We start from the raw sequence: 23,525 nt of genomic DNA on the forward strand, positions 1-23,525 counted from the left end.
CACCCCTCAGACTCCGACGCTCCAGGGAAAACAGCCCTAGCCTATTCAACCTCTCCTTATAGCTCAAATCCTCCAACCCTGGCAACATCCTTGTAAATCTTTTCTGACCCCTGTCAAGTTTGACAACATCCATTCAATAGGAAGGAGACCAGAATTGCATGCTACATTCCCAAAGTGGCCTAACCAATGTTCTGTAGAACCACAACATGACCTCCCAACTCCTGTACTCAATACTCTGACCAATAAAGGAAAGCATACCAAATGCCTTCTTCACTACCCTATCTATCTACGACTTTACTTTCAAGGAGCTATGAACCTGCACTCCAAGGTCTCTTTGTTCAGCAACACTCCCTAGGACCTTACCATTAAGTGTATAAGTCCTGCTAAGATTTGCTTTCCCAAAATGCAGCACCTCACATTTATCTAAATTAAACTCTATCTGCCACTCCTCAGCCCATTGGCCCATCTGATCAAGATTCTGTTGTAATTCAAGGTAACTTTCTTCGCTGTCCATTACCCCTTCAATTTTGGTGTTGTCTGCAAACTTACTAACTATACCTCTTAAGCTCACATGCAAATCATTTATTTAAATGACAAAAAGTAGTGGACGAGCACTGATCCTTGCTGCTTCAGTGACTATGTATGTACATAAAAATATGTTTTATGAGTAAAAGCATATTTTTTAAATAAAAAGAAACAAGTGACTATGAAATACTTCGTAACTGTAACACTCTTTTAATTCATGGAAGATGTGCTACAGATGCAAACATTTTCTTTATTTCTTTCCAGATTTCTTATTAATGCTCTGCTTCACTCAGTCATCTGAGCCCTAGGGCTTGGCAAGGTTTCATGTTCCTACCATTGGTGAATAATTGAAGTCAGAACACCAAGACCTGTACCAACAAGCTGAGATAAATGCAAATTAGCTTTCAACCTGAATTGTTCTCCAATAGAATCCCATTATTACAGTCAAGCGGCAGGTGAATCCATTACATTCCAGTGGCCTGCAACACTGCTGAGTGTGACAAAAAGGAACCTGTAGATCCTGGAGTCCAAAGTACACAGGCAGGCGGCTGGAAGAACATAACCAGGCAGTCAGCCTCAGGAGTGTGGCATTGAGGAATTGCAAGAAAATTAGTGACAAACCTCAATGGATAGTTAAAAAGTCAATGTATTGAAAACATGGCAGCTTTACACTGTCATATCAAGCATACAATCTATGCACACAGTTACAGATAAAAGCAGTGCCAGGCATTCAAGCAGGTTTGTCAGTTTTATTTGATATTTCAATTTTGTGCATTGTCTTCTGATGTTCATTAGTTAAGGAGAGCTAAGACATAAGTGCAAGTTTTCTAGGTGAGGTCGTTGGATGTGCTCCTTTTGTTGAGGGATTGTCAGGAACCTGTCCAACAGGTTGTGGCTGGTGAAGAAATTCTTTGACAGTGAATGAGAGAAGAAAGTGAGGACTGCAGATGCTGGAGATCAGAGCTGAAAATGTGTTGCTGGAAAAGCGCAGCAGGTCAGGCAGCATCCAAGGAACAGAAGAATCGACGTTTCGGGCATAAGCCCTTCTTCAGGAATGAGAGAAGGTAAGTGTGCAAGGTAATTTGTAGAGATGTAATATATACAAGGAGTTGGATGAGGAGGAATGTTACCAAATGGTAAGGGATTAGGTACCCAAGTGGGTGGGTATGGGTTTGGGGTGTCAAGATGGTAAGTGAATAGAGTAGTAAGTAGCTGAGGAGTTAGGGAGTTAGGTGAGTGATGGTGTTTGTTCCAAGTGAATGGAGGGAATGTGTTGGTAGGTGGCTGAAGGGGGTACAGAGGGTAGGTGGAGAAGGTGGTGAGGTAGGAAATAGATGAAAGGTTAGGAAGGTTGTGGGGGTGGTTGAGTGAGTGAAGGGTTAAGGTGTGAGATCAGGCAGTAGGGTAGCAGGTTAGTGCTGCATGTTGGGTAAGGGGTTACAGATGGCAAGTAAATGACTGAGAATTTGGGGTGGCTCAGGTGCCTGGAAAGGACCTAGATGTTCTGGGGGTGAGCATCAGGTGGGGGTCAATTGAGTGCTCATGGTGGTTGGGAGGTCAGGTGTCATTAGATGGGGTGAGGTGCTGAATTCCTGAGGGAACATAGAAAGTTCTGAATCACTTAGCTTAATAGCTGAAACAAACACTGAGAATATTGGAGAAACTCAGCAGGTCTGGCAGCATCTGGAAAGAGAGAGAAGCAGAGTTAATGTTTCCAGTCTGGTATGACTCTTCTTCTGAACTTAATGATTGAGCAGGAAACGTTAGAGGAACTAAACCTTCTCTAAATTCTGACAAAACTGGACCCTCCCTCCCCTCCCATTTCTCACTGGAACTCCCACAGTGACTCTGCTATGGAAGTTGACCTCTGACTAACTTGGAGTTGTGGACTTTATTGGAAGACCAGTTTACTGCTGATTGGCAGCTTAAATTTCCCAGGTGATCACCATTTGGCCGGTATACTGAGACTTCCAACAGGTCCTGAAACATATCTTTCTGTTTAATTCATGTCACTGACTCAGAGATACCAAAACCAGTGACACGGAATTTCCCAAGTGCACAATTACTTGGCCAGAGATTGCGGACGATGGTGACATTAATGATGGTTGCTGAATCTCTGGAGAATGGAAGATTTGTGCCATTGGTTGAAGTCCATTCACCTGGGATCCTTTCTAACAACGTGAAATATAGAAACATGGAAAATAAGTGCAGGAGTAGGACATTTGGCACGAGCAATCAATATGATCATGCAATTTCGGTCTCCCATTCCAGCTGTCTCTCCATACCCCGCGATCCCTTTAGCTGCTCGGGCCATGTCTAGAATCTATCTAATGAACTGGCCTCAACAGCTTCCTGTGGGAGAGAATTCCACAGATTCACAACTCTCTGAGTGAAGAAATTCTTCCACATCTCAGTCCTGAATGGCTTACCCATTATTCTTCGACTGAAGGGCCCTGTTGGGTAAAACTCCACTAACGCAACAAATATCATCCTTCTTGCAGCATTGTGGGAGACAAGTCAACTCATTTTGTGATAGAGGTAAAAACAATGACTGCAGATGCTGGAAACCAGATTCTGGATCAGTGGTGCTGGAAGAGCATAGCAGTTCAGGCAGCATCCGAGGACAGGCAAAATCGACGTTTCGGGCAAAAACCCTTCATCAGGAATAAAGGCAGAGAGCCTGAAGCGTGGAGAGATAAGCTAGAGGAGGGTGGGGGTGGGGAGAGAGTAGCATAGAGTACAATAGGTCAGTGGGGGAGGAGATGAAGGTGATAGGTCAGGGAGGAGAGGCACTTTTAGGGATTTAATGCTTGACCAGACAAGATCCCCCACCCCCCCCCCCACCCCCCCCCACCCCAAGGGGAATGGCTGTTGCTAGCTAAACCAGCATTTATTGCCCAGAGGGCAGTTAAGAGTTAATCATTTTGTTGTGGGTTTGGTGTCACTTGTAGGCCAAATCGTAAGGACAGTAGATTTCCTTCTCTAAAGGACATTTGTGAATCAGATGGCTTTTTGGATCAATTGGCAGTGATTACATGGTCAGGGTTAGACTAGCTTTTCACATCAGCTTTTTATTTAATTTCAATTTTACCCATCTGTTACAGTGGGATTCAAACCCACATCCCCAGGGTATTAGCCTCGAGTTCTGGATTACTAGTCTGGTGGCATTAATGCTACCTCCTTTGATTCAAAGCATAATATTGTGGAAGCTGGAAATCAGAAATAAAAACTGCAAGTGTTGGAGAAACTCTGTAGGTCTGGTAACATCTGTGGACAGAGAAACAGAGTTAACATTTCAATATGATTCCTCTTCGGAACCCCTTTGAATGAGCATTTCTAGAAAACTGCCATCAACATTCCTATAATTAGGAAGGTCACTTACTCTCTTAGCACCTCCTGTCTCTGCCAGAGGCTCCAAAGGAAAACGAAAGACTTGCATTTATATAGCATCTCATTCCCATGCACGTGACACTAAAATCTAATTCTAAATCACTAGACATCTCAAAGTGCCTTACAGCTTTTGTAGGATTGTCACTTATGATGAAGAAAGTGAGGGACTGCAGATGCTGGAGATCAGAGTCGAGAGTGTGGTGCTGGAAAAGCACAGCAGGTCAGGCAGCATCTGAGGAGCGGGAGAATTAATGTTTCGGGCATAAGCCCTTCCAGCGCCACACTCTCGACCCTTATCACTTATGATGTAGGATGTGCAGCAAGATCTCACAAAATGCCAATTGAGGAATAAATGTAGCCCAGGGTACTTTAAATTAGATTAGATTATTTACAGTGTGGAACAGGCCATTCAGCCCAACAAGTCCACACAGACCTTCTGAAGAGTAACCCACCCAGACCCATTTCTCTCTGACTAATGCATCTAACACTATGGATGGGGAGACGTCTCACTGACCCACATCCCCACCTCCCCCTCAATTGCCTCAGCCTCTTTTGTAAAAATGATGGCAAGGAGCTTGTTTAACAGCTACCCAAACTGGGAGAGAACATCTGTGGGCGGCACGGTGGCACAGTGGTTAGCACTGCTGCCTCACAGCGCCTGAGACCCGGGTTCAATTCCCGCCTCAGGCGACTGACTGTGTGGAGTTTGCACGTTCTCCCCGTGTCTGCGTGGGTTTCCTCCGGGTGCTCCGGTTTCCTCCCACAGTCCAAAAGATGTGCAGGGTCAGGTGAATTGGCCATGCTAAATTGCCCGTAGTGTTAGGTAAGGGGTAAATGTAGGGGTATGGGTGGGTTTCGCTTCGGCGGGTCGGTGTGGACTTGTTGGGCCGAAGGGCCTGTTTCTACACTGTAATGTAATGTAATCTAATCTAATCTAATCTCAGACAGTGCAGCACTCCCTCCTTCCTGCACTGCCAGCCTTGCTCAGATTCTGAAGGGACACTTGAAACCAGATCCCAGTGTCTGAATACTCAGAGCCACAGCTTTACTTTCAAAGTTTCTCCTGCAGGAAGTAAGCATTTCACTGGAAGGCGTGTTTAACTATTCACAAGGGCTCTGGGCTGGAGATGAACATCGTCCTGAGTGAATACCTGAGACCGAAATGATTGGGCTGTCTTTTGATGAGTGGAGCTGTGTTTTGTTTTGAGGATTGCTCCCATGGGATGTCCCGCCCCCTTCAGACAGAATAAGAAAGAGCTGACGTGCATCCTTTACAATTATTCACTGCGGTCCCTGCTCCCTGTGAACAGGAAACTGCTCAAAAACCATGTAAGGCATTTAATTTGACCGCGACTCCACAACCAGAGGACAAGAAAAGCAGCACTTTGGCGGATCCAAACTACCTGGAGTGAGTGTGCTTGTACTCACAGTGATCCCTATTGTAACCAGCAGACTTTAAGAGAAGAGTTTGGTCGCCTCTCAACAGTTCTGAGGCTGCGTTCATCGTGCAACTTTCTTCAGGTACGTCTGAACTTATTAGCAGTGAGTTGGCGACAGAGCACTCTCCAGTTATTGCAATATACCTAACTTTAATTTCACTGGAAGATAAATGGGGTGCTATAAGTGCGGGTGTCATAGCAGAGAAGTCGGATAAAACTCTAAACAGTAGATGCATTTAATTATCTTCTCTTGGCCGGTAAAGTTCCTGCCTTTGTAGGGATTAACATTATCGTGAAAGAAAAAAAACAGCCAGATACACACACACAAACAGAGAGAGAGGCACACACCAGAACAGAAAGATGAGGAATAGACCGAGGAGGAAATCGCGACAGATAGAGACATAGGCACAGTATGAGAGAGGGATACACACACACGCGGACAGATAAAAGGGGAAGTAAGAGAGGTGAAAGTGAGGGAAATTAATCCATAAGGAGACAGAAGTGAGATGGGGAAACTGAGGAGAGAGAGCGGAGGCGGTGCTGGGGACAAAATGCTTTCCAGGACTCAATCTTAGCTGCTCGACGCTAGAACTCTCCTCAAGCGGCTGGCGGGTAAAGAGAGTTTAGAATTACGTTTTGATCACCGGTCCTCAAAAGGCGGAGTAAATAACAAAGATCCCTGACCCTTTTAACTGGTGCCAAACGAATTCATTTCCATGTGTGTTTTGTGATGGTACTATAACATCACTAATAGTGCTGAAAATGCACAGGTTACTTCGCCTGGTTAATGCAGATCCCAGGGTACAGCGTGTTGAGAAATCCCACATTTTTGTTTTTGTCTTTGCAAGGGCTGGTCATTTTCCATCGCACAGTAATAAGTGGAGCCGCTCCCTCTCTAAAACTGCTTCTCCCTCAATTGCCTGGGACACGTTGTCACTTTTCCCAATCTCACTCAAATTCCCAGTTGAAAGTTGCCCCAACATGATGCCATTTCACGCCATGAGAAACGGAGTGGAAATTCGCAGGAAAACAGCGTTGGATGAATACTCGAAGGCAGATGCCCACTGTGTCTGTTAATAAAAGCAAAATATTACGGATGCTGGAAATCTGAAACAAAACACACAGAAAGTGCTGGAGAAACTCAACATCTGTGGAGAGAGAAACAGAGAGCCGAAACGTTAAATCTTCTTCTCGCTCCACAAATGCTGCAGGACCTGCTGAGTTTCTCCAGCGCTTTCTATTTTTAGAGGCTACCCGCCTTTATGCTGACCCGCGCCTCTCGCGACTGCCCCGCAGAACTGGAGGCAAGATTTTCATTTATCAAGCGCCTTTCACGACTATGGTACCTTCACAAACGCTTTGCTTTCGTGGGAGGAATGAAATGGGCGCTGTAGGAAATAATCTTCGAGGGGAAAGTGAGGGCTGCAGATGCTGGAGATCAGAGCTGAAAATGTGTTGCTGGAAAAGCGCAGCAGGTCAGGCAGCATCCAAGGAGCAGGAGAATCGACGTTTCGGGCATAAGCCCTTCTTCAGGAATCCTGAAGAAGGGCTTATGCCCGAAACGTCGATTCTCCTGTTCCTTGGATGCTGCCTGACCTGCTGTGCTTTTCCAGCAACACATTTTCAGCTGTAGGAAATAGTCTTGCAGGGTCATAGGACTAGAGCAGGGCAATGGGTCTGACTGGATATCTCCAGACGGACAGAGTGTAGACTCGATGGGCCAAATGGTCTCCTTCTGTACTAGAATGAGCATGTGACTCTAGTTTTTTTTTTAAAAAGTGGTCAGTTTTGTGATGCAGATAATGGGAAGAGCATCAAATCGTAATCTAGCATCATAAAGTGTCAACCAGAGAGAAAACGGATCATTTAGCTTTTAATGTTAGAAATAAAATAGATTAAAAAGAACATTAAACAGAATCATTGCACAATAGACCCCAACCCTTTTCCTCCCTGTAACTCTGCAGGTTCTTCTGCCTTAGATAATAATCCAATTCCTTCCTGACTGCTTCAGTTGAATTTGCCTCCATCACATTTTCATATTCCAGCTGCTAAATGCTCACTATGAGAAAGCATCTTTCCTCATGTCTCCATTGTTTCCTTTGTCAAATATCATAAAACAGTTTCCTCTGGCCCTGTTTCTCCTTTTCCAGCCTGTCTGGACCCCTCATGATTTTTAATCTACTTATCAAAACTGTGAGAAAGTGAGGACGGCAGATGCTGGAGAGTCAAAGTCAAAAAGGGTGGTGCTGGAAAAGCACAGCAAGTCAGGCAGAATCTGAGGGGCAGGAGGGGCCATGTTTTGGGAATAAGCCCTTCATCAGGAATGTGTGTGTGTGGCGGGGGGTGTGCGGGAGGGTGGGGGGGTGGGATGAGAGATTAAATGGGGTGTGGGGGTGGGGCTGCAGTGCAGTTGCTCTTCTCTCAGGAAAGCAGTCTAATATTCTCCAACATATCCATACAACCAAAGTTCCTCATCCCTAAGATTACCCTGGTGAATCATTTTTGCACTTTCTCTCTAATGCCATCACGTCCTCTCCAAAATGTGTTACCTGGAACTGGATGCAATACTTCATCTGAGGGTGACACTGTGTTTTCTATAAGCTTGGCGTAGCTCTCCTTTTGTATTTTGTGTCCCTACTAATAAAGCCCAGGATGTCATATGCTTTATGAGCCACTGTCTCAACTTGTCCTGGCAACTTCAATGATTTATATACCAATTGACTCAGGCCAATTGATCCTGCAGCCCCTTTACAATTGTACCCCCATTAACTTATTTGACTCTCTGCGTTCTTTGTATCAAAATAATCACTTCATACATCTCTGCATGAAATTCTGTCTGTCACTCATTCCCCCTTATCAATAACCTGTATTTGTTTTTATTTGTTCACTTGTGGGATGTGGGCATCGCTTGCTGGTGAGTGTTCATTGCCCGTCCCTAGTTAAGGTGGAGGTGGGCTGTTTTCTTGAACTACTGCAGTTCACTTGCTGTACAGGTACCCACAATGCACATAGGGAGGGAATTCCAGGATTTTGACCCAGTGACAGCGAAGGGACAGCAATGTATTTCCAAGTCAGGATGGTGAGTGGCTTGGAGGGGCATTTGCAGACTGTGGTGTACCCAAATATCTGCTTTCCTTATCCTCCTAGTTGGAAGTTTGGAAAGGTGCTGTCTGAGGAGCTTTGGTGAATTTCTGCAGTGCATCTTGTAGATAGTACACACTGCTGCTACTGAGTGTAGGTGGTGAAGGGGATGGATGCTTGTGAATGTGGTGCCAATCAAGCATCCAGCTTTGTCCTGGATGATGTCAAGTTTCTTGAGTATTATTGGGGCTGCTCCTATCCAGGCAAGTGTGGATATCTATCACACACCTGATTTGTGCCTTGTAGATGATGGATCGGCTTTGGGGAGTCAGGAGGTGATTTACTCATTGCAGTATTCCTAGCCTCTGATCTGCTCATGTCGCCATTGTGTTTATGAGGCAAGTCCATTTGAATCCAAGCTCAATGACCGTTTAAAGTTCTACACCTTATGGTCCACAATGCTTTGTATAATCCAAATTTTTTGAAATTGTGTCCTGTACACCAAGATCATCAGTCTGTCTCAGGATAAGCAAAAACACTAATTTCAAGCCTGGAAGAAATCCTCTGTGAACCTTTCCCCAGTCTGAAAAAAAACAACTACTAGCTGCTGATCTGTTTCCTGTCTCTCAGACCATTTTGTATCCATGATGCTATTCTCCCTGATATTCCCTGAATTCCAATTTGCTGTTACGTCTGTGTATGGCATTTTGTCAGATGTCTTTGGAATGCATGTAGAACAGATTTACAGCATTATCCTCACCAACCCACTTTTGTTATCTCATCAAAGAATATACAAATTAGTTAAATATTAAACAGTTAAATAAATCTGTGCTAGCCTTCATTATCCTGATTTTTTCCAATGTGACTATTCATTTTACCTTGAATTATTGCTTCTGGAAGCTTCTCAACCACCAAGTTTGTTGGGATTCTCTTTTTCTTAAGCAAAGGTGTAATATTTGCAATTTTCGAGTGCTCTGGCATTACTCAAGAGTTTAAGTAAGATTAGAAAATGATGGCTACTGACTGCAATTTTCATTCTCACCTCCCTCACTATTCTTTAATATATTTCATCTGGTTCTAGAGCCTTGTCAACTTTGATTACAGCCAGCCTATCTCGTACCCCCTCCCTATCAACTGTAAACCTTGTGACTGTCTAAACAACCTTTTCTTTTACTGTGACCCATGCAGCATCTTTTTCCTGCTGAAGATTGATGCAAAGTATTAGAGTCATAGAGTAACACAGCATGGAAACAGGCCCTTCGGCCCAAATTAAACTGTACTGACCATGGTGCCCGTTCAGCTAGTTCCGGTTGCCCACGTTTAGTCTATATCCCCCGAAACCCTTCCCATCCATGTACTTGTCCAAATGTTTTTAAATGTTTAATGTACAATTTACCGTCACAGCCTTGCCTCCAAGTCTCCTTTTGATCCCAGTCTTACTGTTTACCACCTTTAACAATTTAAATTCAAAACAAGACTTCTGGATTTCTTTTTGTGTTAGCTACCAGCCCTTTCTGTTGCTTCTCTTCTTTGTTTTTTCAATGCCACTCTCAATGTACCATATTTTGTCTGGTTTTTAGTTTTATTATCCACCTGACCTCTGGTCTAAGCATAGCTTTTCTTTGTTTGTTCTTCATCTCAATCACTGTGTCTTTTGTCATTCCAGGGAGCTCTTGATCTCTTTGCCTTCTGTAGGAATATGCTTTGACTGTACCTGAACCATTTCACCTTTAAAGACATTACGTTATTCGATTATCTGTCAACTTTTTGATTCTGATTCTTCAGGGTCACCTTCATTCTTACACCTTTTGAAGTTGGCTTTCCCCCAGCTAATTATTCTCACTGATTTGTTCCTTATCCTTTTTGGTAACCAACCTAAACGTTATAATACAACGATCATGAGCTCATTAATGGTCTCTTCTTGAGACTCAAGCCACTTGGCCTATGTCATTCCCAAGAATCATACCTAGCAATGTTCCCTTTCTCATTGGACTGAACATATTGCTTTAAAAAGTTCTCATGACCATACTCTTGAATCTTTCCCTTCTTTAGCTTTTACACCCACTACTTTCTTCCTCTATATTTGGATAATTAAAAATACATTATAATGGCTATATTACGTTTGCACACCTCTCTGAAATTTCCATGCAAAATTGTTTCTCGACCGCTTGTTTGTGACCTATAGACTACTCCGAGCAGCGCTTTTCATTCCTCAGCTCTAGCCAATTGATTCTGCCCTCCAGGGTGTCCACTCCACTGTCTTTTGCTCTCCTTAATCACTGTCACTACCTCTCCCTTCCTGCTGTTCTTATTTTCCTGAACATATTCTAAGCAATATATTTTTTCTCACCCAGTCCTGCCTTGCTTTGAGTTAGGTCTCTGTTATAGTTACAACATTATGTTTCTGCATTGATATTTGTCATCTGCAATCCACCAAACTTTTCTACCACATTCTGTGCACTCACATGTATGCAGAGTAAACCTTGTTTTAACTTAATTGCTTTTCCTCCACCTACTTCTTGACTCTGACTTTACCAAATCAACTTACTATCTGGTTCTGTAGTGTAACTATATTTCTCCGTATTTTGTGCACGTTGAGATTCTAGTCTACAGGATGACTTCCTTGTTCTCACAACCCTAAACTCTCCCCATTTGCAGCAGCAAACTTCCCCTTGATGCGTTGGTTGCATTTTTCCTTTGCAAGTTATCAAATTGTGATTTTAGTTGAGTGTGAAACTGTAAAAGACTCTGAGCAATTTATTGTGGTTGGATCTGGCTACTTGTTTGAAATCATTATCAGCTTGACGTCATTTAACAACAGCATGTTATGTATAGCTCTGCTCGCACTTGTCCAAACAGCGGTGCAGTCAAACACTTGCAGAGGACTAAATGCCTAACTAGGCTAGGCTCTGGTAAAACCTCACTGACACGAAAGCAGAATGTTGTGGACACTAAACCACTGTAGCCATGTGCAAGCTGAAATCTAAAAATGGAAACAGAAAATACTACAATTACTTAGCCACCTGAGTAATATCCTTGAGGAACTAAACAAGTTTCATGTTTCACCTTAAGCCTCTTTGGTCAGAGCTAGTAGATATTAGAAAGATTAAAAAAGGGTGGAGGAAATGATGCTTTCCTTCTCTTATTCATTTTAATGTCCTTTCAGATGGATTCAGCATCCCACCATTCACAACAACTCTAGGTGTATATTTTGTTTCTTTCCTGGTCCTGTTATCGCTCCCTTTGGCCTTACTTCATTAAATCTTTAGTTATTTAATCTCTCCTGCTTTCCACTGTGCCACAGAATTGCCCTTTCACTCTTCAGTGTGCCCTCTTCTCCTTTCACTTATTCATAAAATTCCTACAGTGTGAAAACAGGTCATTCAGGTCCACAGTGACCCTCTGAAGAGCATCCCACCCAGACACTCTCCCCTACCCCATCCCTGTATTTCCCAGGCCTAATCCACCTGGCCTATTCATCCCTGCATACCATGGGCAATCCACCTAACCTGCACATCTTTGCACTGTGGGAGGAAACTGGAGCACCTAGAGGAAACCCAGGCAGACACAGGGAGAATGTGCAGACTGTACACAGACAGTCACCTGAGGGTAGAGTCGAATGCAGGTCCCTGGCACTGTGAGGCAGCAGTGCTAACCTCTGGCCAATCATGCCTACAACATTTCCCCCTCTGGAATCATGAATTTTCTTCTCCTCTCCACATCTGAGTGCCGACAGCAGATTTTCTTTCTGTTAAATCTTCATTGAGTTGCCTTGTCTGAACCTCTTCAACATTGCACATGGCTTCAATTCTAGTGTCATATCTGGATGACATTAGGCAGCTTATGCTGGTTTGAAGGCACATTTCAATTGGCATGAACTTTGTAGTATGTAAACCATATAAAGTGTTATGGAGTTTTAGAATTGGAGGGGTAATGCTCAGTTGTACCAAAACACAACACAAGCGTTATCATATATAATGAAAATTAACTTGGATAGGCACCAAGACCTCAATATAATCCCTGCTTTAAGAACTATTATTGTTTTTTGAAGTGCATGGTTCAATTTTTCAAATATTATAATTTGGGAAATTATTAGTGTTGGGATATCAGCTGTCAAGCATTAGTTGAAATTTAAAAACAAACCTGAAATAAAATCTGAAGATACTGCATGTAGCCAGCAGGTTAGTTAACTGCTGGAGAGACAGATTGTTTCAAATGTAGCCCCTAGTCAGAACTCAATTCTGTCAAAGACTCCAGGGCACCTTTACTCTTTCCAAATGCTGGAAACTGCTCTGTATTAACAGAATTTTGTTTCAAAATCACTTATTATGTTGGATGCGACTAAAGGCAGTAGTGTACAATGGATAGAGTGACCCACTAACTCCACTGTAACTGTTACCTTTGCTGACTATCTCAGTAGGCGGAGATAGTGGTAATGTCACCTTTTTGTTCATCCAGGCAAATGGTAGGGGAATTTTGTGGTGCAGTGGTAGTGTCCTCTCCTCTGAGCCAGGCTATAGAGGGAATCATAATACATCTGAGTAGATTATCTTTTAAAGAAATAGATCATGGAGTATGATTCCCATTTGGGGCCATATTATGAATTAAAGTGTGAGAGGTCTTGCATTCAATTCTAGACAAGTCCTGCTATACTAGTTCAAGCCAATAGCTATACTAGTCTGAAAATACCCAATCTTGGAAGCTGTGTAGACTCAGGCCTGATTAGGACTTGGGAATACCAGGGCTATTGTGGCACAGCGTCCATAGTTTAGCCTATGTTCAAGTCTCACTTCCTCCAGAGGGAAGAGGTTGATCAAAAATATCTGCAATTCTAGGGGGGTCCACAAGATTCAACTTTAGACGATTTTATGTCCTTCAATGAGATGTTAATTCAAGGCTCCCTTGTATCTTCTTGAGGATACATAACAAATTCTATGGCGAAGTTTTGAAGAATCATGGAGGTGGGCTCCCTGGAGTTATTGATGAAGGGCTTTTGCCCGAAACGTCGATTTTGCCTGTCCTCGGATGCTGTCTGAATTGCTGTGCTCTTCCAGCACCACTGATCCAGTCCCTGGAGTTATTGCTAAACTTACCTCCTAATCAACATTTAAGAAGGCATTATCTGTCCACTATCGCATTGCTATATATGGGTCCTTGCTGTGTATGAATTGCCTATTGTGCCTCCTGCACTTCAAAAGTACTTCCTCACCTGGTAGGGGCGTTGAGAGTCATTTCATACATACATGTGAATTAGGAACTTAAATAGCCCATCTGTCCCTTCAAGTCTGCTCCATCATTCAATAAGATCTGTCTGTGTTCCAAATTCCAAACTTCCATTTAGTCCAATTACCTCTGATTTCTTGGCCTACCAAAAATCTCTCTACTTTCACCTTGAAGATATTCAGTGATCCCACTTCCAGAACCTACTGAAGTACAGGGTTCCAAGGCCACAGAATCCTCTGAAAGAAATGTTTCTCTGCATTTGTTTAATTTAATTCATTTTAATGTTTCCTACATATTTGTACATTAGTGAGCTGCTTTCTCAAGTAATGGTACATAGGATATTACAGTGTGTATGGACTTGAAGTCAAATATGTTGAGTCAGATGCTATAATGTATTCAGCAAGGAAGTGACCTTCACTGACAGCAGATTACAGGATTGAGTGTTAATAAGGTTGACCATATTAAAGAAATTATCTTCCAAGTTAAAGATTAATTACCTGATCATTCTGCTGAGCATTCATTGAGGTATTTATAGAATCAGAATCATACTGTACAAGAAAGGCCCTTCAGCCCATTCAGTCTGCACTGACTAAAACAAATCATCAGCTACTTACACTAGCCTACTTTCCAACACTTAGCCAATAGCCTTGAGTATTACGCCATTTCAAGTGCCCATCCACTTTTTAAAGATTGAGGTTTTCCTGCCTCTAGGTAGTTAAAACAAATATTCTCATTTTATTTATTTGTTTTTTTTTGACATATTAGTTTTATAAAAGTATTGGAATTGGGGGAAATGCTGTGTTGATGGGACAGTAGCAGGAGGGCTGTGGGGGTATTATTGGGGTTGCTGTTCTCAGATTGGGCAACCCTGGTCTCAGAGTGGACAATGGTTAGTTTTCAAGGGAGCCCAGTGTTTGAATAGATGAATTGCTGAGTCAGGGTTTGGTCAGGTTCTGAGGAAGAGCCATATTGAAATGGAAAGGTCAGCTTTTACTTCTCTCCACAGATGCTGCTGCTGACTTTCCCTAGCATTCTGTGTGTTTGTTTTTGGAGCTGACCAACATGTTGTCTCTTATTGAGCAGGATGCGATTAAAGACAGTGGTATACAATGCATAGAGCAACCCACTAACTCCGCTGTGATTGTTACCTTTGGTGACTATCTCAATGTACAGCTTGGGATAGGTGGAAATAGTGGTAATGTCACCGTTTTGTTCATCCAGGCAAATGGTAGGGGAGTTTTTGGTGCAGTGGTAGTGTCCTCACCTCTGAGCCAGGCTATAGAAGGAATCATAATACATCTGAATGAATTAACTTTAAAAGAAATAGATCATGGAGTACGATTTCCACTTGGGGCCATGTTATGAATTAATGTGAGAAGTCTTGCATTCAAAGAGTTTTGGGTGTTCATTGTGTCACATAGCTAGTCCCTTTTTTTCTAAAAGCTGTTCCTTGGCTCAAGGAGACTCTGTCCTTGATTTTTTTTCAGAGGGGCAATAAACCAGGCCGGGCTCTGATCAGTCTGGTTTTGTGCAGAGTTGAAAAGGATTTTGAGAGGTCTTTTGTTTATATGTAAACAAATAAGACTTCAGGCCAAAGTGGTCATGTTTTAGAAGTGACCTGTATAATGAAAGGGGTGTGGTCAGCTCTCTAGCTGAGCTGAAATGAGCAGTTTTAGTTCAGTCCTGAACTGGGAAGTTCAACAGGGAGCTGTATGGAAACTCTCTCTTTCTGCCCTTCAACTTCAACCTGGAAGCATGTGTTCCAGTTATATCGGGTTTTAAAGGGAGTTTGCTTATTGGGACTGTTGTGTATATTCAGAACATCATAATTAAGTCTAGGTGGATAGGTTGAGTTCCGTAGGAGTTCTTTATTCTGTTGTGTTTCATTGTGTAATTTTGTGAATACATTTTTTGTCTGTTTTAAAATCTAGTCATGATTTGGAGATACCGGTGTTGGATTGGGGTGTACAAAGTTAAAAATTACACAACACCAGATTGTCAACTACCTGATGAAGGAGCAGCGCTCCGAAATCTAGTGCCCTCCAATTAAACCTGTTGGACTATAACCTGGTGTTGTGTAATTTTTAACTTAAAATCTAGTAGTCAACCTAGCTATCTTACTCCGGGTAATTTTCACTGTACACTCACTGAAACAAATTGTAAAGCCAGGTCTAGGGCTGCCTGCTTCAGAAGATTTTGAGTGATCTGGCTTAGTCCATAACAATTGCACTGTTTGCTTATTTTTCCTTGCACCAGTTAATCATTTTAATTGTGGATTCTGAAACATTGAACTTTTGGCATTACAAAGATCTGACATTTTGTCTTAATACAACTTTTTACATATTTTCCCCCAGGTTAGAGACTCCAATTGAAGAGGTGTGACTGAAAGTCTATGTGTGATTCCCCAGCTCCTCCTTGGACAGGCTCCAACAGTGAACTGGGCCAGACGTACTGACAGCGCCCTCTATTGTTTAAAATGCTTCAGTACGCAGAGTAGACACTGGGCAGTCTCTTTGGGACATTCCTGGTAACTCAGTGGTAGCAATGGCTTTGTTCAGTGACTATGAGGGGGATGAGATCATCATCAGGCATTATAACTTTACAGGAAGATTGTTCAACAGGACAGAGGGTGTTTCCAGCAGTGCCAAGACTGCAGTCTTCCTCCTGGCCTGTATATTGATCGTCATTGAGAATCTGATGGTGCTTGTGGCTATTTGGAAAAACAAGAAGTTTCACACGCAGATGTACTATTTAATTGGGAATCTTGCCCTTTCAGATCTCTTGGCCGGGGTGACTTATGTGTTTAACATCCTCATGTCTGGACACCGCACTCTGACCCTGACACCGACAGAATGGTTCATCAGGGAAGGCAGTATGTTTGTTGCCTTGTGTGCATCGACCTTCAGTTTGTTAGCGATTGCCATTGAAAGGCACATGACCATGGTAAAAATGAGACCGTACGACTCTAAGAAGCAGTACAGGCTTTTCCTGCTGCTGGGTGCTTGCTGGATGATCTCCATTCTCCTGGGGCTCTTGCCGCAAATTGGATGGAGCTGCATCGACAGACTCAAGTCCTGTTCGACCATGCTGCCACTGTTTGCCAAAAGCTACGTGGCCTTTTGCATCACCATCTTAACCGCCATCTTGTTCTCCGTTGTGATCTTGTATGTCCGCATCTACCGGCTGGTCAGCTCAAGCAGCCGCAAGATGAAGGTGAGGAAGAACACCAAGGGCAGCCAATCGGAGAGGGCCATGGTTCTCCTGCGCACAGTGATGATCGTTGTGGGTGTCTTCATAGCCTGCTGGTCCCCTCTCTTCATCTTCCTGATGCTGGATGTCGCCTGTAGTCCCAGGCAGTGCAACATCCTCTACAAGGCAGACTGGTCCGTTGCCCTAGCGGTGCTGAACTCAGCCCTGAACCCCATCATTTACACCCTATCCAGCAGGGAGATGCGAGGGGCCTTCTTTAAGTTGCTCTGCTGCTGTTTGGTGGGCTCAGACGTAGCCAGGAGCTTGCCGATAGCACCGACTGCAGACAACAGCCGGAGTAAGTCCAGCGGGAGCAACTTTAACAAACCCCGGGATGAGGTGGACTCCCCGACAATGCTCATTTCAGCCTGTATAGTCAAGTCGAGTGAGATTTCACTGGAAAAGGGCAAGTCTTGAATTCTGTGGCGTTTCCCAGAATAATCCAAGGAAAGCATCTTGACTCCTATCAGGATTGTGAAGTAAAGACAGTTGATGTCAGTGTTTCTGTTTTTAATACATACAGACTTCCGTTATCTTGTACAAAATATCACCGTAATGTTGATAAGCACTCAATGACTATAGTGAAGGTTATTGGTTTGCTGCACCACAAATCCACAGAAGTCCTGATCATTGGTTTATTGTTAGATCACTGCCATAATTTACTTTCGTGCCCACAAGTTAGTGAAGGTAGGGGTAAAAAGCAGGGTGGGTGTTGTCTGGTTACAGAGAAGTAAGACAGTCAGCCAAAGCCATCTTGTTGAGTGAAACCTGCCCTAAAGTGTGGTCGGTGTATGAGAATCGGAATTGCCACTGTTGCCATCATTTCTCCTCCCCTGGGAGTTAATCACTCACCCACCCAGCAGGGCTCTGGGGAACTGGCAGTAAATGGGAGCCAGATCCCATTCCCAGCAGAAATCCCATTTGTGAGCTCCCTAGAGTTATTTCTGATCTGTCCTCAGATTGAGGGTCAACCTTTTCAGAAGCAGATGAGGAAGACTTCCTGCCACTAAAGACTTCCAATACTTTGGAATTCTTCCCCCAGCAGAGCTCCATCACTGACTATATTCAGAATGAGTATCAGACTGAAAGAACAGAGGAGTATGGGGATATTCGGGAAGGTAAAGTGAGTTAGAAAATCAGTCATGATCCTGTTGAAGCATAGAGAAGTCCGAAAGGGTCAAAGGCCAACTCCAGCTCCTATTTGTTATGTTCTGAAGGTTATCCTGAGATTTCTGTTCCTGCCTCCAAAATGTCCCCTACTCTGTCTCAGTCATTTCTGCTCCTTAACTTTAAAATGGCCTTGAAACCTGTTTGTTTTATTTTTAAAATACTTGCCTAAACTTGCTCCCTCTTAAGTCCTCTCTCTCTCTCTATGTATCTATCTCTCTCTCTATCTCTCTCTCTATCTCTCTCTCTATCTCTATCTCTCTATCTCTCTCTATCTCTCTCTCTCTCTCTCTCTCTCTCTATCTCTCTCCCCTCAGTTCTCTGCATTTTAGGTTACTCTGACACAAAGGAGCTTGCAAAATATCAGCATGCCTGAGGGCTGGCCTATCACCACTGCCAATAAAGGAAGGCCCAGGTTACCAGCTAACTCTGACCTTGGGTGCCAAAGCTATAACCTGTAGGTGATAGACTGGCGATGTAGCAATAGACTCAACCAACAATAGAAGATCAATGTAAATGTTTTTTATATAATCCGTTAAAGAACCTGTATTTTTGTGCACTATTTATTAAATATTGTGATTATATATTTTAAGTTGAGCCATGAAGAAATAAACCGTTGATGCTTTCATTAGAAAATGTATACTTTGATTTGTTTATGTATTATTAAATACATGTCACAAATTGATGGATTGCTGCTGTGAAACAAAGCACATGATAAATGGGCTGTCTGTGTTCCATATGTGGAGGACTGGAGGGTGTCTAATGTTGTGCCTGGGCAGTATTGTCAAGCAGAGACACCCAAGGGTTCAGGTACATTGGATGGTTAAGAAGGCATTTAGCACACTGATCATTGTTCAGATCAGTGAATATAGGAGTTGGGACATCATGTTGAGATTGTGGGTGAGGCCACTCTTAGAATACTGTGGGCAGTTCTTGGAAGAACATTATTAAATTGGAGGGAGTGCAGAGAACATTGAGTAGGACGGTGCTGGCTCAGGAGGATTTGAGTTGTAAGGAGAGGCAGGATAGGCTGGGACTTTTTTCACTGGAGCGTAGGAGGTTGAGGTGTGACCTTGAGAGGTTTATAAAATCATGCGGAGCATGGATGAGATGAATAACCAAGGTTTTTTCCCTAAGATGGGGGAGTTCAAAACTAGAGTGCATAGGTTTAAGGTGAGAGGAGAAAGATTTAAAAGGGATCTGAGGGTCAATGCTTTCACACAGAGAGTGGTTCAAATGTGGAATGAGCTGCCAGACAAAGTGGTGGACGCAGCCAAGGTTACAGCATTTAAAAGACATTTGGGCAGGTACATGAATAGGAAAGGTACAGAGGGATATGGAAAAATGTGGGAAAATGGGACTAGATTAGTTTGGGAAACCTAGTTGGCATGGATGAGTTGGAATGAAGGGTCTGTTTCTGTGTTGTAAGACTCTTATAGCAGGGTCTCTGGATTAACAGTCTAGTAGTTATACTAATAATGCCATCAACTACCTTAACATAACTTGGGGTTACCACAGCTCCCCATCTAGTAATCTCCAGTACGCTGAGCAGAATGGTACCTTGATTTCAAGGGTTAAGCAGAGAGCGCGTGGTGCTGAAAAAGCACAGCAGGTCAGGCAGCATCTGAGGAGCAGGAGAATCAACGTTTCGGGCATAAGCCTTTCATCAGGAAGGGCCTTTCCAGCACCATACTCTCAACTCTGATCTCTCCTTCAAAGGTTAAGCTCCAAGGAGTGAATCTGTTCCCCACTCATAAAAAGATCACGAACCAGAGAATGTGGACTAAAAATGATTTGTAAAAAAGAGCAAATCGGATGTGAGTAAAAACTTTTCACACAGCGAATAGTTTGGTTTGTTTTTATTCATTTGTGGGATGTGGGCGTCACTGGCTGGGTAAGTATTTATTGCCCGTCCCTAGTTGCCCTTGAGAAGGTGCTGGTGAGTTACCTTCTTGAACTATGGCAGTCCACTGGCTGTGGGTTTACCCACAATGCCCTTAGGCAGGAAGTTCCAGGTTGACCCAGCAACAGCGAAGGAACAACAATATGTTTCCAAGTCAGAATGGTGAGTGGCTTGGAGGGGACCTTGAAGATGGTGGTGTTTCCATGTGTCTGCTGCCCTTGTTCGTCGAGATGGAAGTAGTCATGGGTTTGGAAAATGCTGTCTGAGGGTCTTTGGTGAACTTCTGCAGTACATCTTGTAGATATTACACACTGCTGTGTTGGTGGTGGAGGGAGTGGATGCTTGTGGATATAATGCTAATCCAGCGGGCTGTTTTGTCCTGGATAGTGTCAAGCTTCTTGTGATGTTGGAGTTGCACCCATCCAGGCATCCATTCTGAAATGGATTCTGGAAATAAGTCGCATTTAAGGCATTCAAGAGGGGATTGGATGCTTAATTGGACAAAAATATTGTGCAAAGGTATGGGGGAGAAAAACAAGAGATTGGCACAAGGTAATGAAACTCATTTGGAGAGCTGGGGTAGACACAAGCTGAATGTCTATTTCTGTGTTGTCATGATTCTGAGAAATTGTTTAAATAGTTTCATGAAATTTAGAGCAAACGCCGAGAGTACTGGAGAAACTGAGCAGGTCTGGCAGCATCTGTGAAGAGACAAACAGTTAACATTCAACTCCAGGGTATGAGCACATGGTGAGGACAGTGCAGGAGAGAGAGAGAGAGAGAGAACCTGCACAGTTACTGCCTTTGCTGTTTTTGAATTCATGTGTCGCTGGACATCGGAGTGCATCTGGGAAAATTAACAAACAGTGAATTTCACAACTAATCTTGGAGGAACCGGTTTGGGCGAAGTTCACAGCACAGAATCAGATAAGTTCATTGTTGTTTTAAGTCTGTCCAAGAGAAAGGCTGTATTAGTGAATACAGTGGGTTCTTTCTTGGTTGGAGAGAAGTCTCTTGATTAAACTTATAGCTATGGCTTATATTTTTACTTTAACCTGGGACAGTGTTTGTAGAGGAAGAAGATGGTGTTATTTTCTGGGTCTGTAGATTGTGAAGGAGCAAAAATGGTCTTTGCAGTGAGATGTACTTCTTGTCAGATGTGGGAGTTTAAAGAGATTTTTAGGGTTACTGTGGATGATATCTGCCATAAATGCTGTTGGATGCGAGTGGATCGGTTGGAGAGACAGATAGAAGCGATGAGGAATTTGCAACAGCAACAGTATGTGATGGATGGCAGTTATAGAAAGGGGGGAAAATCTCAGATACAGTCACGTAGATAGGTTAACTCCAGGAAGGGTAAGAGAGGTAGGCACCTAGGGCAGGAGTCTTTTGTGGATATACCCATTTCAAACAGGTATGCTGTTTTGGAAAATGTAGGGGGTGATGGATTCTCAGGGGAATGTAGCACGAACAGCCAAGTTTCTGGGATTGAGACTGGCTCTAATGCAACGAGGGGTACATTGGCTACCAAGAGATCAATTGTGTTAGGGGATTCTGTAGTCAAAAGTACAGACAGATGTTTCTGTGGCCAGCAGAGAAAAGGCAGAATGGTGTTGTTTCCCTGGTGCCAGGATCAAGGATGCCTCAGAGAGGGTGCAGAATGGTTCTCACGGGGGAGAGGGGCCAGCAGGAGGTCATTGTCCACATTGGAACCAATGACATTGGAAGGGAAAAGGTTGAGATTCTGAAGGGAGATTACAGAGAGTTGGGCAGAAATTTAAAAAGGAGGTCTTCAAGGGTAGTAATATCTGGATTACTCCCAGTGCTACGAGTTAGTGAGGGCAGGAATAGGAGGATAGAGCAGATGAATGCATGGCTGAGGAGCTGGTGTATGGGAGAAGGATTCACATTTTTGGATCATTGGAATCTCTTTTGGGGTAGACGTGACCTGTACAAGAAGGACGGATTGCACCTAAATTGGAAGGGGTCTAATATACTGGCAGGGAAATTTGCTAGAACTGCTTGGGAGGATTTAAACTAGTAAAGTGAGGGGGGGTGGGGGGTGGGGGGGGGGGAGGTGGGACCCAGGGAGATAGTGAGGAAAGAGATTGATCTGAGACTGGTACAGTTGAGAACAGAAGTGAGTCAAACAGTCAGGGCAGGACTAATAATTAAACTGCATTTATTTCAATGCAAGGGGCCTAACAGATTAACTCAGGGCATGGTTAGGAACATGGGACTGGAATATCATAGCAATTACAGAAACATGGCTCAGTGATGGACAGGACTGGCAGCTTAGTGTTCCAGGATACAAATGCTACAGGAAGGATAGAAAGGGAGGCAAAAGAGGAGGGTGAGTGGCATTTTTGATAAGGGATAGCATTACAGCTGTGCTGAGGGAGGATATTACCGGAAATACATCCAGGGAAGTTATTTGGGTGGAACTGAGAAATAAGGGATGATCACCTTATTCGGCAAATATTCGCAGGTAAAGGGATGGCTAGAAAATGGGAAGCCTTCAGAAATGAGATAACAAGAATCCAGAGGAAGTATATTCCTGTCAGGGTGAAAGGGAAGGCTGGTAGGTATAGGGAATGCTGGATGACTGAAGAAATTGAGGGTTTGGTTAAGAAAACGAAGGAAGCATATGTCAGGTATAGACATGATAGATCGAGTGAATCCTGAGATGAGTATAAAGGAAGTAAGAGTTTACTTAAGAGGGAAATCAGGAGGGCAAAGAGGGGACATGAGATAGCTTTGGCAAATAGAATTAAGGAGAATCCAAAGAGTTTTTAAGAATATATTAAGAACAAAAGGGTAACTAGGGAGAGAATAGGGCCCCTCAAAGATCAGCAAGGCGACCTTTGTGTGGAGCCGCAGAAAATGAGGGAGATACTAAATGAATTCTTTGCATCAGTATATAGTGTGGAAAAGGATATGGAAGATATAGACTGTAGGGAAATAGATGGTGATATCTTGCAAAATGTCCAGATTACAGAGGAGGGAGTGCTGGATGTCTTGAAACAGTTAAAGGTGGATAAATCCCCAGGACCTGATCAGGTGTACCCGAGAACTCTGTGGGAAGCTAGAGAAGTGAGTGCTGGGCCTCTTGCTGAGATATTTGTATCATCGATAGTCACAGGTGAGATGCCGGAAGACTGGAGGTTGGCAAACGTGGTGTCACTGTTTAAGAAGGGTGGTAAAGACAAGCCAGGGAACTATAGACTGGTGAGCCGGACCTCAGTGGTGGGCAAGTTGTTGGAGGGAATCCTGAGGGGCAGGATGTACATGTATTTGGAAAGGCAAGGACTGATTAGGGATAGTCAACATGGCTTTGTGTGTGGGAAATCATGTCTCACAAACTTGATTGAGTTTTTTGAAGATGTAACAAAGAAGATTGATGAGGGCAGAGCAGTAGATGTGATCTATATGGACTTCAGTAAGGCATTCAACAAGGTTCCCCATGGGAGACTGATTAGCAAGGTTAGATCTCATAGAATACAGGGAGAACTAGCCATTTGGATACAGAACTGGCTCAAAGGTAGAAG

The 23,525-nt window shown here is 43.4% G+C and overlaps 1 protein-coding gene across 1 annotated transcript; it reads left to right on the top strand.

The window, feature by feature from the left end:
- Positions 1-5,139: 5,139 nt before the first annotated feature.
- On the top strand, positions 5,140-18,712 carry LOC122565408 (sphingosine 1-phosphate receptor 3-like). The gene is made up of 2 exons (XM_043721354.2): positions 5,140-5,436; positions 16,013-18,712. The coding sequence occupies exon 2, from the start codon at positions 16,203-16,205 to the stop codon at positions 17,322-17,324; it is 1,122 nt and encodes a 373-aa protein (XP_043577289.1). The 5' UTR covers positions 5,140-5,436; positions 16,013-16,202; the 3' UTR covers positions 17,325-18,712.
- The last annotated feature ends 4,813 nt before the right edge of the window (positions 18,713-23,525 follow it).

This window comes from Chiloscyllium plagiosum, unplaced genomic scaffold, assembly GCF_037043375.1.
Source record: "Chiloscyllium plagiosum isolate Xiang-an unplaced genomic scaffold, Cpla_swu_hap1 HiC_scaffold_28, whole genome shotgun sequence".
Lineage (NCBI taxonomy): Eukaryota > Metazoa > Chordata > Chondrichthyes > Orectolobiformes > Hemiscylliidae > Chiloscyllium > Chiloscyllium plagiosum.

Coding starts and splice junctions, on each gene's coding strand:
- LOC122565408 (XM_043721354.2), top strand. CDS start 16,203: ATGGCTTTGTTCAGTGACTATGAGGGGGATGAGATCATCATCAGGCAT.